The sequence below is a fragment of the Brassica napus genome, chromosome C1 (assembly GCF_020379485.1).
Source record: "Brassica napus cultivar Da-Ae chromosome C1, Da-Ae, whole genome shotgun sequence".
Taxonomy (NCBI): domain Eukaryota; kingdom Viridiplantae; phylum Streptophyta; class Magnoliopsida; order Brassicales; family Brassicaceae; genus Brassica; species Brassica napus.
Genome location: NC_063444.1, coordinates 16325915 through 16342527, shown reverse-complemented (window position 1 = coordinate 16342527; position 16613 = coordinate 16325915). Strand labels below are relative to the sequence as shown.

Here is a 16613-nt window from a genome sequence, read left to right as displayed (position 1 = left end):
TGCATGATATGCTAACAAGCCGCACGGCCAAACAATCCGAACATGCATAATGCAAGACAAGCCGCACGGCCAAGGGTATGAACAATCTTAGCAATCGGTTTCTATATGATCTTAATGCAATCGGTTATTCATCTTATCAAGAACGATTCTAAGGGATCATGAAACCTCAATAAAAAAATCAAGCAATGCATCAAGGGGTTTAGTTACTATCAACCTAACGATCATATTCAATGAGATTAATGCAATTAGGGTTTCAATATGAACAAGCCGGTCGGTTTCAAGTTTTAAACAAGATGAGAACTAATCAACTTAGGCGATTTCTATCGCAAGATAACATTCAATTAGTTCATAAATTCAATCAACCAAATTCAAGTAGGAGATTAATCAATCCTAGCAATCGGTTCTATGTGATGATAATAATTTAAAACATTCAATCACATAAACAATCAAATCAAATTTCGATTAGGGTTTGCATGGTATGCATGCGGCTAGGCTTTAGGGAATTAGGGTTTCGATTTTAATGAAGCAATAAGATTCAATTTAGGTTATTAGGTATTGGATCTATTGCCTTAGGGTTTGGTTCTTAGGTTTTAGTTTTACCTAAACCTCAACTCGGGTTGAATGGACCACCGAATAGAGAAGAACACGAGCTGATCGTTGCTGTCGGGTCGCGAACGGGTTGCTGTCTGTCGCGAACTGATTGAAGCTGAGACGAGTCGTGAACTGGAGCAAGCAGCTATCGGGTCGTGAACGTGCTGGCTATCGAACGGTATCGGGTCGCGTCGAGCAGGCTGAGATTGTGTCTCGCGAACAGGCTGAAGTCGCGAGCTGAGGAACGAACTGAGGTCGCATGCTGAGATCGGGAACGCCTTGAGTATGGGATTTTAGGTTCTCGATCAGATTAGGGTTCGTCGTCGGGTTTAGGGTTTATCGCCGAGATGAGAATAGGGTTTTAGGGTTCGGACTTTAGCTTAGGGTTTAGAGCGTAATCGTGCTGATAACGTGTTGTGAAACAAGAGAATAGAATCTTTATGATTTATATCTTATTCATAAACATAAGGAGCCCTTTCTATATAGAGAATTACACCGTCATAGAATAATGGAAAGACTAGAGAAAGGAAATACAAATATGTGAAGAGTACAATTCATAAACTAATAAGGAAAAGGGAAACTAGGGTTTCTCTCTCTCAAGCCACTGGCTCTCTCTCTCTCTCTAGGTATAGGCTGGTTATGGATCGGGCCAGTTATGGACATTCACAATATGATCTATAACATTTACAGCTAAATACAAATACTATAATCTGTATTAATATTTTTAATAGTTTATAATAATATAGTTATACAGCGTTAAAAATATTTAAATTCATTTTTGGAAAACACAAGAGATATTCTCACAAGTGATGCTTTTAAATTCAGTATTGTTATTCTCCTTTTTTTTGTCACCAACTACCATTCATTCATTCCATTTAATTGTTTGGTGGAGGAATTAATTCTTCACCAGCCACTTCTTGTTCATACAAAGATAAGGTGTTCTTTGCAAGCAAATCTGCAACACCATTACTCTCTCGAGATATCCAGCCAAAAACAACAACATCAAACTCATTCAACAAACGGAGGATGTCCTCCAGTATCCCATACAGCTCCATATACGGCTCTCTCTTGTTGATGGCTTTTATTAGATGCGCAGAGTCCGACTCGAACCGCACTCTCTTTAGGTTCATGTCGTGCCCAAATTTTACCGCCTCTCTGAGCGCCAACGCCTCTGCAGTAAGGGCCGACGAGACAAAGCTAGCTCCTTTATGCCCTCGTAAGATTTGTGCTTGCGTGAGCATCACCCATCCTAAACCTGCACATTTGTTAGTCACTGACCAAGCAGCATCAGATCTAATCACCATGTCGACTTGCTCCTCAGTTCCCTGTATGCTGGTAGGAGAACTCTTAACTTCTTTCTCTTGTTGTGCTCCAACCCATTCGCGCGCGGCTACAATAGCCATTGACAGTGTGTCCGCTGGATTCCCAGCAAAGTTCTCAAAGAGAAACTTGTTTCGTGCTTTCCAAATCGACCAGAGTATCCAGGGGACCAGCATCGTATCAGAGACCCCCGCGGGAGGGAGACATCTCTGCGCGTGTACCGCCGTCCAATCTGCTCTTAAATCTGTCAATCCGCTTACTTCAAAGTTTCCATCAAGAGGGGACAACTTCCAGACCTCCCGGGCAAAAGGACAGTGAAACAAAAGATGATTGATAGATTCCGAGCAGCCACATCGCTTGCATCTCGGGTCTACATTGATATGGCGTTCAAGCAGTCTCTCCCCGGTAGGAAGAATTCCTTTCAGGCCTTTCCATATGAACATTTTGACTTTCGGGGCAAGCTTAAGATTCCACACCGTCTTTTTCCAGTCGATCTCTGCAGTCGCTTCATCCTCTAGAATCTTGTCCCTCACTTCGCTCATGGCCGTGTGATACCCTGACTTGACAGAGTAGTCTCCTCTCTTTGTACCTAGCCATTTAAGGATGTCTGGTGCGCCTCTCACACTTGGTTGGAGCAAAAGGATTTGGTCTTCCCAGTGTGGTAGGACCGTCTGAATTAAGCCACGATTCCATTCTCCTCTGTCAGCATGAATCAGGTCTTTCACGACCAACATTGCCGAGGCCTGTGTAGCTGGACCCATCGGTTGTAGTGGCTTTTCAAGGCTCAACCAAGGGTCATCCCAGATGTTGATAGATGCTCCATCACCTACTAACCACCCCAAGTTCTTGACTAGAAGATCCCTCCCAGCCAAAATACTATTCCATCCGTGTGATGCAGCACCAGGTGGTGAGCATGTCAGCAAGTTACCCTCTGGGCAGTATTTGCTCAGTAAGGTTCGTCCCAAAAGGCCTTCTGGTTGCTGCAGTAGTCTCCAACTGACTTTGGCTAACAACGCCTCATTAAAGGCTTCAATGTCCCTTACTCCAAGCCCTCCATCACTCTTTGGGAGGGTTAGTTTTGGCCAAGAGATCCAGGCCATTTTTCGCTTCCCACCTCTATCGTCCCACCAAAATCGTGTTAGTGCCGACTGAATGCGCTTGCATAGGGAGACAGGCAGCTTGAAGAACGACATAGAGTAGCTCGGTATTGGAGTCAACACACTTTGGACCATCACCAGTTTCCCCGCAGGGGAAAGGTGTCTATTGGACCAGGAGCTCGCCTTTTGTTTGATTCTCTCCACCACCGAGGAGAAGATATCCCGCTTTCGTCTCCCAAACTGTTCTGGCAGTCCGAGGTATTTTCCAACTCCCCCCTCCTTATGAATTTGGAGTATATTGTGAATCATACGCTTCAGTTCAGCTGGCGCCTTACGCGAGAAAGTGATAGACGATTTTTCTCTGTTGATTGATTGGCCCGATTCGACTTCATATTTGGTGATAATTGCCTTAAGCGCGATCGTGGAAGCTTTATCCGCTTTAAGGAAGAACATCGTATCATCCGCGAAGAGTAAATGGTTTATCCGGGGACTCCCCCTAGCCACTTGTATTCCCTGAATCGTTCCATCCGCTTGTGATTTGTTACAAAGACCCGAGAGCACTTCACTACAAAGTATGAAAATGTAGGGTGAGAGGGGGTCGCCTTGGCGGATCCCTCGACTCGGTATAACCTTTCCTCTAGACGAACCGTTAATGAGGAAGGAGTATGTAACAGTTGAGATGCATTGCATGATCAAACCAATCCAGTGTTGGTGAAATCCTAGCCTCTCGAGCACTGAAGTGATGAAGCTCCATTCAAGTCTATCGTAAGCTTTGCTCATATCCGTCTTTACCGCCATTGCTACCCTCTTCTCGGCTTTAGATGTCTTAAGCGTGTGTAGCACTTCATGGGTAATGAGGACATTGTCCCCAATTGCTCTTCCCGGGACGAAAGCCGACTGGTTTTCTGAGATAACCTTCTCCAGGAGAGGTTGCAGCCGCCTTTGAATTATCTTGGAATAGACCTTGTAGTAGACATTTCACAATGCAATCGGCCTGTAGTCCGACACCTTCTGGGGGCTTTTTATCTTCGGTATAAGGCACACATGGGTTGCATTAATACCGCTTGGGAGGATTCCTGATCGGAAGACGTTTTGGATCTCTTTCACCAGGTCTGGCCCTATCTCATTCCAATGGGTATGGTAAAACCCCGAGGAGAACCCATCTGGCCCTGGCGCTTTCTCGGCGTTCACTGCGAACACTGCTTCTTCAATCTCAGTGGCCGATGGGATTGAGATCAGGTTATCATTGTCTTCGTGGGTAATGATTGGCTGGAGCGCGTACCTGACAGTCTCTCCACTATCTCCTTGCGGTTAGGTGAACAGGTTCTCGAAGTACCTAACCACAGTCTTCGCTATCTCAGCCTCCTTGTATACCATCTGCCCGTCTGTGTCTTCCAGAACCGTGAACGCATTGGCCCGCTTCCTGTTCTTTGTGGTAGCGTGGATGAAGCCAGAGTTCTTGTCTCCCAAACTGAGCCACAATAATCGACTTCTCTGTTTCCAGAACGCTTCCTCCGCAAGATAGGCTTCGTTGAGTTTAGAGTTGATATCCTGGATCAGGGCGGTGTCATTAATCGGGCTGGTAAGAGCTGCCTCTAGTTCCCGTTTCTTTTTCTCTATCAAGACTCTGCTGTTATGCTGTTGGAGTCTGTTCCATTCAGCTAGAGCTCTTCTTGTTGCAGAGAGTCGCTCAGAGACTTGAGCTGAAGAGGCGCTTGACCAGGATTCCCTGATTACATTTTTAGCTTCGTCATTGTTATTGAGTCTACGGTCATATCTGAACAACCTTCTACGCTTCATGATAGACGGGTCTATGAACGAAAGTATTGGCTTGTGGTCTGACCCTTCATACTCCAAGTATTGGCACCGCGCTGTCGGAAACATCTCAGCCCAGGAACTGTTAGCAACAGCTCTATCCAATCTGCACCGAACTAGGTGGGTTCCCCTTTGTCCTCGCCACGACAGTGGGTCACCGGAGTGATGGAGATCGTACAGGTCTCCTTCTGAGAAGAAGGTTCTAAGGTCGGTAAACGACCCTTCTGCTCGCTCTAGACCTCCCACCTTCTCATCATTGCTGAGTAAATCATTTAGGTCCCCTGTTAGGAACCAAGGGGCATCTCTAGCTTCCGCAGCTGAGAGGAGTTGGTTCCATAGAATGTTTATTTGCACTCTTTCCGTGCACCCATAAACAAAGCTAGCATAAAACACTTTTCCTTCATGAACAATCATTGTTTCCACTACATGCGCATTAGAAAATAATACAGTAAGCTTCACTTCTTGTTTCCATAACAGAGCAAGACCCCCTGCTCCATGTCCAGTCGGAGGAACTAGGAAGTGTTCCTCGTATCCTAGCTGGTCGCATTTTTGGAGGACCACGTTGTTGGGATTTTTGGTCTCAATGAGAAAGAAAATATCTGGTCTGAACTTCCCCGATATTTCTTTGAGACGTCGAACCGTCCGGGGATTCCCTAACCCTTGACAGTTCCAGCTCGCTATTGCTAAGGAACCGGAGTAGACAGGTCCTGAAAACCCGCCTTCTTCCTTGTTGTTTTAGGGATCATCTTGCTTAGTGGTAAGTTCTCTGAGGATCGTGTGCTCCCCCCGATCCTGCAGGTCTTGACGTTTCACCTTTGAACTTGTCCTTTGCCGGTTTAGTCCCTCCTCGCGTCTCAGCTGGAATAATTTTTCTGCGGCAGGTGGGAGGTTTAGTTGCCTGCACTGTCCTCCTCTTTGTACTGTTTCCTTTCGAAAGGGTAGGACTGGCGTGAACCACTCTTCTTCCAGGGGGCGGCCTGGTTTCCTCTTAGCAGTTACCAAATCCCCAGAATCTTGTGCTTCAGCTGTTCCTACCGGTCCCAGTCTGAGCGTAGCCAGGGTTCTAGATTTGCTGATAGGGGACTTCTGACTTTCTCCTAATCGCAAGGATACATGTTCTTTCTCACGGGAGGTTGGATTGGTTTCAGCTTCCTGATCCTTTGCCCTAGGTGCGACTTGTTGAACAGTAGGGCCCAACCTTTGAGTAGCTGAGAGTCTCTCTGGTGAAGTCCCGAAGGGGATTAGCATCTGTTCATTCGCCATAGCGTTCAAAGAGGCTCGTGCCACTTGCACTACCGCCTCTTCTACCTGACCCCGCACTTCTGCTTGTCGCAAACGTTCTTTCCTTGCTTCTCTCTCAGTAGGGTCAGAGCACTTTGTATATTGCATCATCACATCTCTCACTACATTTCTTGCCTCATCCAGAGTTTTCTCCGGTATCGTTACCGCATCCAAAACCAGGGGACTCCCCCTATTATTTCTATCTTGATGAGGTTTTGAGATGCTAGATCCGGTGTCTTTGGCTTCAGCCACACTTCTTTGGATTTCACGGTAGTAGCTTCTGGTGGGAGGGTCAGGGAGCTCATGATTTTTAGAAGACTCTCGAAGAGGGCGTGCTGATCTTTCAATATCACCTCTTGAGCGTTCTCGAGCGTAATAGGAACGGCGCTGAGAGCTCCTCTCCTGCCATGTGTTGGCTTGGGGTTTGTATGGTCTGTGTTGTTGGCTCTCTCTGGCTCTGTGTATCTCTCTTCTGTCTCCTTCAGAACCTTTATTTGAGGCTGAGAATTGAAAGGCACCCTGGTTTCTCTGTTCTCTCTCCCTTCTATATTGGGTGTCTAGATTTTGTCCAGAAGGGTGGCCTCTTACTGAGCCAGATTCTTGAGCCGAGAAGTTGTTTGACTTTTCCAGTTTCTCCCCTTGGGATTCCTTAATCGTTCTTGCCTCCGCTCGAGCTACCAAGCACTCTTTGAGCTCATGATCCAGCCTAAGACATTTGGTACAATGCTTATCCAAACGTTCGTAAACAAGGGTGGTGGCTACTTCATCCCCATTGGGGAATTCTACTACTGATGTTTTAATCAGCGGTAACAGTCCATCAACATGGACCCTCATTCTAACTGTGAGTGATGTTATCTCTGCCTTTTCATACCTCCCGATGTCTTCCCCTATACACTTAATCGTTGGTTCTGTCCACAAGTGTACCGGGAGGCCTTGAACCTTAATCCAGAACGGAATAAGAGAAGGGAACGAGGGAGAGACTGTCGGCTCCCATCGCTGGATTATCACCATCCATCTAGCATAGTGGTATGGTCGCTGCTCCAGTACTGAGGTCAAATCTGACTCAAGTTCGAACTGGAATTGGAACAGACCGTTCCCTAAGTCGGAGCCCACTGGCTTGAACTCTGTCTTCCAATGCTCTGTAAAGAAAGGGATTAATGACCAAACTTTCTGAACAGACTTGTTGGTGGCTCTGTAAAGAAAGGGATTAATGACCAAACTTTCTGAACAGACTTGTTGGTGACCCGCCCAATGAGCGTAAGTGAGTGCTTTCGAATCAGTTCGAGGTTGTCCGGCTGAGGGGCTCTGACTCGAGCTGCACGGGGAGGTTGTGATTGTATCTCTAGTTCCACACCTTTTCCTTTCTCCGCAGAAGTAAGGCGTCGATGTGCCATCTTTGTGAGGTTATAGCGTCCTTTCTCCCTTCGTGAGAAAATGGACTACTGCTTGAGGGAATCCCCTAAAGTCAGTAGATTCAGCGTCAGAGGAAAGATTTGTGGTATCTCACGGCTGTAAGTTACAGATCTACCGGCTGGGCGTTCTGTCTTATGAAAGGGGTTTTCGAACGTTATGAATCGTCGGTCTTCCCCTCCAGGCTCACCACAACTACAGTTTCAGTTGATACCAGGATTCCCCAGTATTCTCACTTACTAGCAGCACACGGTTAGTCAACTGTTTCTTCCTATTTTGTAGACAAACCTCTTCTAAGAACCGAGAGATTACTTGGAATGAGGTCTTTCATGGTGAGAAACCCCACCGGAGAGTAGAGGAGCGGCGGCGTCGGTCCCTCCGACAACCGTCGGGGGAAGAACCCGGGGGTTAATTCTACAAGGAACTAGACGGACCTAGAGATAATCCCAAAACGGGAAACAATTCGAATGTACTGAGCAAAGTACACTGGTTAAAAGGTTGATGCAGAGAAAGTTAACCTTTAGACCTGTTGGTTAAAACCTTATCTCGAATATAGTGTCTGGGAGAGAAAGTCTTAGTTAAAATTTTTACTTTTTGTATTGTTATTCTCCATCTCATATAATTTTCCATCTTGATTTAAAAATAGTAATTTTCAGGCAAAATGGCGAAACAATTATTAAGTATTAGCGGCAAGCTCCCTCGCACTTGCGAGGTTTTTGATTTTTTCCCTTACCGTAAGTTGCCAAGTAGTTGACGTAGTTTGTGAAGTTGTTATTGAAACTGTGTATAGTAGGTGTGGGTAGAATTGTATATTACGTGTTTCGTGGGCCTTTTTTGGTAAACCGTAGGTCGCCTTGTGTTCTTTGACCTGGTTACATTGGGGTGGGTTTATGAGTTTGTTATTTTTAGTGTTCAAATGACTTATCCCAAAGATACAATTATATGTTTGCTGTTTAACTGAATTTTTTTAATTTTTTTGTTAGTGGTTTTATATGTGTTACGGTTAGTTTATTGTTTTGGTGCTTTTCTGGGTGCGAGGAAAATTATTTTAAAGTTCGTTGCAGAGTTCTTTTATAAATTTTTAAAATAGAAAAGGTTAAAATATCTTTATTTAAGTTTTCTTTTTTAACTCGTATAAAAATTCTTGTTTACATGACCGACGTTTATGTTGTTGACGTTAAACTTTACTGATTTATAAAGTTGGGGTTAGGTAAATAAGTAAAAGAAACAAAGTTGGGGTTAGGTAAATAAGTAAAAGAAACGTATTTTTTGTCAACTAAAGTCATAATAATATTACACTAGTAAGTAGTTTTCAGCAAATCAAAGAGACAACCAAAGTTCAAAGGAGAGAAAACATGTGTAAATACAATTGAAATGAAATGAAAGCTAAGTGGGGTTGATGGTTAGATGGTCTTGAGAGAATCACTGAAGGGGATGTTTGTGTTTGTTCCGTGAATCCCAGAAGCGAAGGAGATAGGGATAGTACAGCCTAGGCGGAGCTTGTCAATGGTAGCGGGGACAACGGCCGATTGAGCAACAGTAGCATTGTGTAAATAACAAAAGATTTCACAAATATGACATACCAGAAACATTGCAACGATGACAAATATAGCCTGGTGGAGGCGTTTTCCTTACCATTCCTGCTCAACGAAAATAAACTCAGTCTAAGTATCTTACATTTTGTTGAAAGATTAAGCATTTTTCGACAATGATGATGAAATTTCCACTCCAAAAACAGCGTCCATCAATCCTTCCAGCTATATTCCTCATATAACCTTTACCCAGGCCAAAACCGTCTTGTATTTCACATGAAAGAATGTCAAGTAAATTACATAGCCAAGATTTATATCACATAACCGTGCTCATCAGATTAAGAGTACTACTTACTGCTGCCACCGAGGGAATACTGAACATGGTCAAATTTTGTATGATTACTGTAGAATTTACAGAGAAAGTCCAAGGTTGAGTGACAGCGGCCGGTTTGAGCAACTGGAGCCGAAGAGAGATCCATTTTCAAGGAGATGTTATAAAGTAGAGCAGTCGATGAGTTTTTTTTAGCTGAAGAGTTCCTCGTTGAAGATGAAGTATATATAAAAAGGGTTCGCGGAAGGTTAAGAATCGGGACCATTAATGGTGAATTGATTAAAAGCTAGGAGATGTATAGATTAAAGAAGGGAGCTGCAACCGAAAATACAAAAGGTCACTCTGTGATTTGAGATTTGTGACTGTCTGAAGCAATGGACAAAACAACCCTATGTTTTCCTGAGAAGACAAGCTTACGGAACTAAGAAAAGACTATATATTTCAGTTGTGCCTTCTCTTTAATTTCTATGACAAATCCCATTGAATATTAACTTATACTCGATATTACACAGTTTGAACCTAATTTTATTTTTTGTTATTTTTTCGAATGGGGTCCACATAATGCTGAGGCGAGAAAAAAACTGTCTCATTATATATATGATTAGTTTTATAAATTTTACTAAAACCTTACAAATCAGTTTGATTATTATAAAATTTAGTGATCATTTAATTATAGGGTTGCATATTCTACATGCTAGGAAGATGTATTTTGAAAAAGAAGTTTCAGCCATTGGGAGCTTCTATAAACACCAAAAACACTTAACAAAAAGATAGAAAGCTAGACACACAGTGTTCAGAAAAATAATTGTTTTTCATCGTTTAGACCACCTCCATCGGAGGAGTCTCTTAGCACAGGTTTTAAGCAGAAAAAAAAATGAAAAAGGCAAAGAAACAGAGACCCGCTGTTTAACGTGGACTCTTTAGAATTGGTAAGAAACTCTTACGTATCGGTTCGGTATTGGACCCCATTAATGTGTCTCTCTCTCCTTTGTGCGAAATCAGTTATCTTCCTCCTCCATTCTCGATCACTCCTTCTCTCTCGAATCTCATCTAGATCTCCTTCAGAAGATTCGAAGACTGATTCGATGTACCATGTCAAATATAGGTTTTAATTACCTCTGAGTTGGTGCAGCATCATCTTCAATGGACATGAGTCCCTTAATGCCACCACAACAACTATGGCCTAAACAATATTCTCCACCAAAAAAATGATCATTAAAGAACTGTTTGACTGTGATTAAAAATAGTTGCAACTTGATGCATTTAGATCCATTTCCAAATTTTGTTCAAACAAAGATTTCAACTAATCGTTTTTTTGTCGTTTATGATTTGTATTTGTACTTTTAATATGCTTTTATGTCAAATTTATTTAAATTTTATGTATATTTTTCTTTTATAAAATCTAATCGTTCAACTTGTAAAAAAACAGTTTTAAACTTCTCAAATCATAAAATTGACAACTAAATTATTCATTAGCACCCTAATGGGCTCTTATCAATGGAGTTGCTCTTGCGTGCATACGAATTTACCATTTTGTTTTGCACTATCTTAATCTGAGAGTCTGTTAAATTAACGACAGATCATGACATTTTTTATCGTAATCTGATAAAACAAATTAAATTGAGAAAAGTAAGACTTAGGAAGAAGAATCAAAGAAAGTAAATATTTTTACAAAAAAAAAGAATTAGAAACATAGGCATGCACCCGTTTTGGGTAAATCCCCTTGGTCCTTTCTTGATCTCTCTGCTTTCCTATCAGCTTCTTAGGGTTTTTGATCTCTCTTCTCTACGCGCAGGTGAAAAAGCATCTCCCAAGCTTAGCTTCTAGGGTTTCCGTTATATCCCAATGTCTACTTCGCCGGCAAATGCGAAGTCTCTCCATGCTTTTTCCTCTCTCACCCTTGGACCCCAAGTCTGCTATAACTCATGTGGATCCCAAATCGGGGAGGAACACATCTCCATCGGCGGCTGTTTCTAACCGAACGGTGGCGTTACGATCGGCTCGTCAGCAGCGTCTCTCTTACTCCTCCTTCGCTCCGTCATCCGAGCACGATCACCCGAAGAACCTGAAATCCGATGCTACCGAGGAGAATCCGCCGCAGAGAGAGGAGGACAAAGAAGCAGAGGAGGAGAAGAGGACTTGGAATCTGCGGCCGAGGAAGGCTTGCGTCGGAGGAGCTTCTGAGGTTAAGAATAAGAAACCAAGCGGAGTGACTGAGCTACAGCCGAAATCAAGCAGACAGAGAGGAATCGCGGCGGAATCTCCCGGCGTTGAGGTTAAAAACGAGAACCACAGGCTCTGGGTCGCTCTCTCTCGAGACTAGATTGAAGAAGACGTGTTCAGTATGAGCGGGAACAAGCCATCTCGCAGACCACGAAAGAGGGCCAAGACATTGCAGAAACATCTCGATGTAAGTGTTGGACGAATTGCCTCACCACAAAAAGTTTCACTAACATGATCATTGAATTAGAATGTCTGTGACTGTGAGTGTGAGTGTAGGTTATGTTCCCTGGGCTGTGTCTTGTGGGGATGAATGCTGATTGCTTCATAGTATCCACTTCTCCGGCTAAGGTGGGTGCGCTAATCACTTGCTCACTCCATTAGGCTTGGATCACCATACCCTTTTCAGACTACATTGATCCTTGGAATATGATACTGGTTCTTTGTGTTGTAACATTCAATCAATGACAAGAAACCAGTAACAGGTGATTATATTTTATTTGTAGTGATGGTCAGGCCTATACACCTACTGGAAAATGAGCATTTCTGGTGAAGAAAGAAGGTAGAGAGTTATCTTTCTTTATTTTTATTTTTTGCTGTTGGATTAACTAACTAGTTGGGAACCTGTTTTCTGGTTTGCTGCAGGGTAGATAGGTATGCCGGTGAGTCACATCAGTAAAAGATAGGAAGACGAAATATCAGCTGAGACATGTTCTTGTCTCATTATCAAACTTAATAGGAACAAAGTTACAAGTGAATATGGGGAAGTTCATATAATATAATCTATCTATATTTATAAACAGAGAGAGAGATGGGGGTTTGCTCAAAAAAAAAAAAAGAGAGATGGGGGTTTGATTCTGAGTTATTGATGATGAAATGCAGAATGATGATGATTTGAAGTTAAATATAATGGCAGCAGAGTACATATATATGATAAGAATGGTTTGTCAAACCATAGAATTGAGACTCATAAGTACAATAAGAGAGCAGCAACACATGCAGTTTAATGCTTAAAAATTATGAACAGTTCTGCATACTTTCATATTACAAGGAAAATGAGAAACATTCACAAATGTCTGAACTGATATGTAGCTTCCAATATGTGAGATGTAGATCACATCGAAGTTGCCCGAAAGAGCACACAATCAGCTAGAAATCTATGTTTCCGGGAGAGACATATTAGGCGACAAGTATAACCAAGAATATTGTGTGACCTATACATATCGTCTTGGAACTGAAAAGGAAACAAAGTCATTGTTCGAATAAACAAAAATAAGGTCCCTGAAGTATTTATCTGATGTTATAAATCATGGAGTGGATTGCCATTAACCAGGCCCGGTCAAAGACCGGCCCAATACCTAGAAGATGGAGAGATGGCCGAAGCCCTAGAGAGAGGAGAGAGAGAGCCGACTTCAGGAGAAAGAGAGGCGGCCACAAAGCTTGGAGAAAAGAAAACTCTTTCCTTTTCCTAGTAGATGTAATCTTTCCATTATTATGTATTAGTAGTTTTCCTAATCCTAGTAGGGGTTATTGGTTGTTGTATTTTAATGGATTTAAAAATCCAAATTAAATATAGTGTTATTGGTTCTCTGATTTTCAAATCTGTATTAAAATCATGTGTTATTGGTTTAATGATTCATAAATTCTGTATCAAATCAAGTGTTATTCAATCGTACGGATTTACTAATATATTTGATTTTATAATGGATTTGAATGGATTTGTTTAGATTTTTTAGTTAAAAATACAAAGACTCAAATCCGAGGGAAAACCTCTGGATTTGCATATTTTACTTGGATTTATAAATACTACATGGATTTCTAAATCAATCAAAATATATAAACCAATAACACCTCCTAGTGAGTTTAGGTTTTGGATACTTTCCATTTATCTTCATCTTGTAATTCTTATATAAAGGAACCCCCTTGATCATTAATAATAACAGAGAAATATTCAGTCTCTAAACTCTCCAATTACAACATGTTATCAGCACGATAGACTCCAAAAAACCCTGAGAAAGAAAAACCCCTAAACCTAACCTAAAATCCGTCACACATAAACCCTAAATCAGGCGCAACTTAAAATCGATCTATCTCTGAAACCCTGAGGAACCAGACGACGAGACACATATCATCTTGAAGCTCTTGACGAGATGAATCCATCAACGCAAACCGTTTGTCGATCCGATCTCAGACGCGCCCTCACTCGTAGAAACAATACGCGGTGCCGTCTTGGTCTTTTGGAACCCTAATCCGAACCAACATGATTTTCTAGCCAAATTCAAATCCTGTGAAAGATAAGTTTATCATACCTTAGTTGTTTGATGATATCTTGTTCAGATTATGGTGTTCATGTAATCTAATACTCCTTGTTTTTATTTCATGAGCTAAGAGGAGTTGGTGCAAAGATCTAATCCCGAAGAACCCTAACTTGTTCTTGCCTCCGTTCCGGCTTGCAAACACCTGATCAGCTAAAGCTCTTAAGCGTTCCTGATCCTAGACTTTCGCAGCTTCGTGTACACAACTGAACCAGCTCACGTTTGCGTCACAGCCAGCTCGCAATTCAGATCAGCCGCTTGCAACAGCTCGCGAACTAGATAAGAAGAAGACGCGTCCCGATCACGTCCGACTACCTCAGCACACGTCCGTGACCAGACGCAAGACGTTCCAGATAGCTCGCATCCCGTCCCAGCTTGCGACCCGATAAGGAGCCAGCTCGCGTCCGTGTGCAACTAGAGGTTCATCTGACTTTGGTGGTCCGGTTCAACCCTACAAAACAAAGGTAATTCGAAATCTGAAAACAAGAATTGAATTTGGTTGTTTTGTAAAGATTGAAACTTTAAAATATAATCTCTAAAACTAAGGGTCATAGGTTAAATAGATCAATCCCCTATGAGTAAATCGAAGCTCTATAAGTTCGATCTAAAACTTAAAAACGAGATTGATCCATTGATCAATTAAAATCAGAACCTTAAAAGGTTTTTGAATCTCAAATCAAATCCCCTTGATCAAAGATCAAAGTTTTCGAGATCCCCTAAAACCTTAATTTTGGAAAATCGGTTTTAATTTTGATTTGAAACTTGAGTGTTTGATTGATCGCCTAGAGCTATGATTAGGATTGTTTTAAAACTTGAATCTGAATCTTGTTTAAACAAAAACCCTAATCTCGAATTTTAAAATTTCTAAAGACCTTGAAACCTTAAATCTCTCATTACTTAGAGCTTGAAAGATTGATTTAAAGAATTTACATATTGAATGAGAGTTAGGTTGCTAGATTATTTAATTCTAAAACCTAATAGATATGCAACTAAGAAATAGGATTGAATGCATTTAGATCCCGTTTTGTATATGGCCGTGTGGCCTAATGCATTGTTCATACTCGCGGCCTTGTGCCCTTGATTGAGATTAAAGCCGTTTGGCTTAATGCATATCTAAGTGGCCGTGTGGCCTAGTATCCGGATGGTTATATAAACCGGATTGCATCATGATCCGATCCTTAAGATCGTTGTATCAAATAATGGCCGTGAAGTCTAAGCATCACAAAACATGACCGTGTGGTCCAAGTATCATAGAGAGACTTATGAAATCATATGCACTGATTATTTAATTGGTTGCAAGAATTTTAAATCATAAATTGATAATATGATTTCAGATGCCGAGATTTGAACCCATGGATTATACCATTCTAAATCTCTCTGGAAGATATTATCCAGAATGGAAATGAACACTTCAATTGCCCTGAAGTCTAGAGGATTCGGGAAATGTATCATTGAAAGAAATGATGAAATTGAAAGTGAAAAGTTAAGAGCCATTACAATAATGCGTCATCATCTCACTGAAGAACTGAGAAATCAGTATCTACATATTGAGAATCCTCGTGACCTTTGGACAGAATTAAAGTCCAGATACACTATGGTATTATTACCAAAGGTCAAACATGAATGGATGAGTCTCAGATTCCAAGACTTTGAGACAGTGGCCGAGTTTCACTTTGCCTTGTCCAGGGTCGTGTACCAACTGAGATCATGTGGAGAAGAGGTAACAGATAATGATTGTCTATTCAAGACATACTCCACATTCCATCCAAAAGATTTGTTGTCAAAACATATCTACATAGAAAGAGGTTCTACTACTTACAATGACCTGATCTCCTGCCTAACGGTGATTGAGAATGACAAGGTACTAAAGAGGAGCAGTGAGATGAGATACCCTGATACAAATAAGACCGATATAGATCAGGATGAATCCAAGGGAGCCGTGTCCAATATAACTCAAGGAGTGGCCGGCATGTCTATTGACTAAGAGGGATCTCGACATTTTATTTTAAAGTCTTTGATTTGTGTTTTGCTTTAAACTAATTAGGCATTCACGTTTTTATATAAATAAAAAGTTTGTTTTGACTTCATTATGTCTTGCCTGATCTTACTTGAACATATAAATTATTTTAAAGAATTGCCTAAAGAGCATAATACCAAGTAAGAAATCATGAAAGGGGTATAGTAAGCCTAGTAAAGAAACTATGGCTAAGGCATTGCTTAAGGGGCATTATACACACCCAATGATATGTGACCCATTGAATTATAAATGGTTTCCAAATAGAAACAATGGGCAAGAAGGAAACAAGTTCCTTCGGTTTTAAAGAAAAACAAACGCCTAAGACCTTATAAGTGGTCGAAACTATACCTATGATCTCTACTGATTTAAAACTATGCTATAAGATCAGTATGATAAGAGGCAAGAGAAGTGGTGACTATACTGATATATCCCACGAAATTTTACACTATATGGCATGATAGGATTAGCCATCCTAAAGTCTAAACTTGATGCAAAGATTGAAATTGAAAAGGCACAAAGAGTTATCCCATAAAAGATCTCACGTTGTGTAACATGTACACAAGGGAAACTCATTAGGCTTAATTGTCCCAAGCACCACGACCTTATAGTATGGTCATGAGGGGGAGAGAGGATAAACCCATGATCAATACTACAAGTACGTGTACCACTATGGTCTAAGACACC

At 41.6% G+C, this 16613-nt stretch overlaps 1 protein-coding gene and 1 pseudogene across 1 annotated transcript; one reads left to right on the top strand and one right to left on the bottom strand.

Annotated features, from left to right (window-relative positions):
• Positions 1-1466: 1466 nt before the first annotated feature.
• Positions 1467-3806, bottom strand: LOC106373226. The gene has a single exon (XM_013813434.1). The coding sequence runs from the start codon at positions 3804-3806 to the stop codon at positions 1467-1469; it is 2340 nt and encodes a 779-aa protein (XP_013668888.1).
• Positions 3807-10946: 7140 nt separating this feature from the next.
• Positions 10947-12421, top strand: LOC106374505 (annotated as a pseudogene).
• Positions 12422-16613: the final 4192 nt, after the last annotated feature.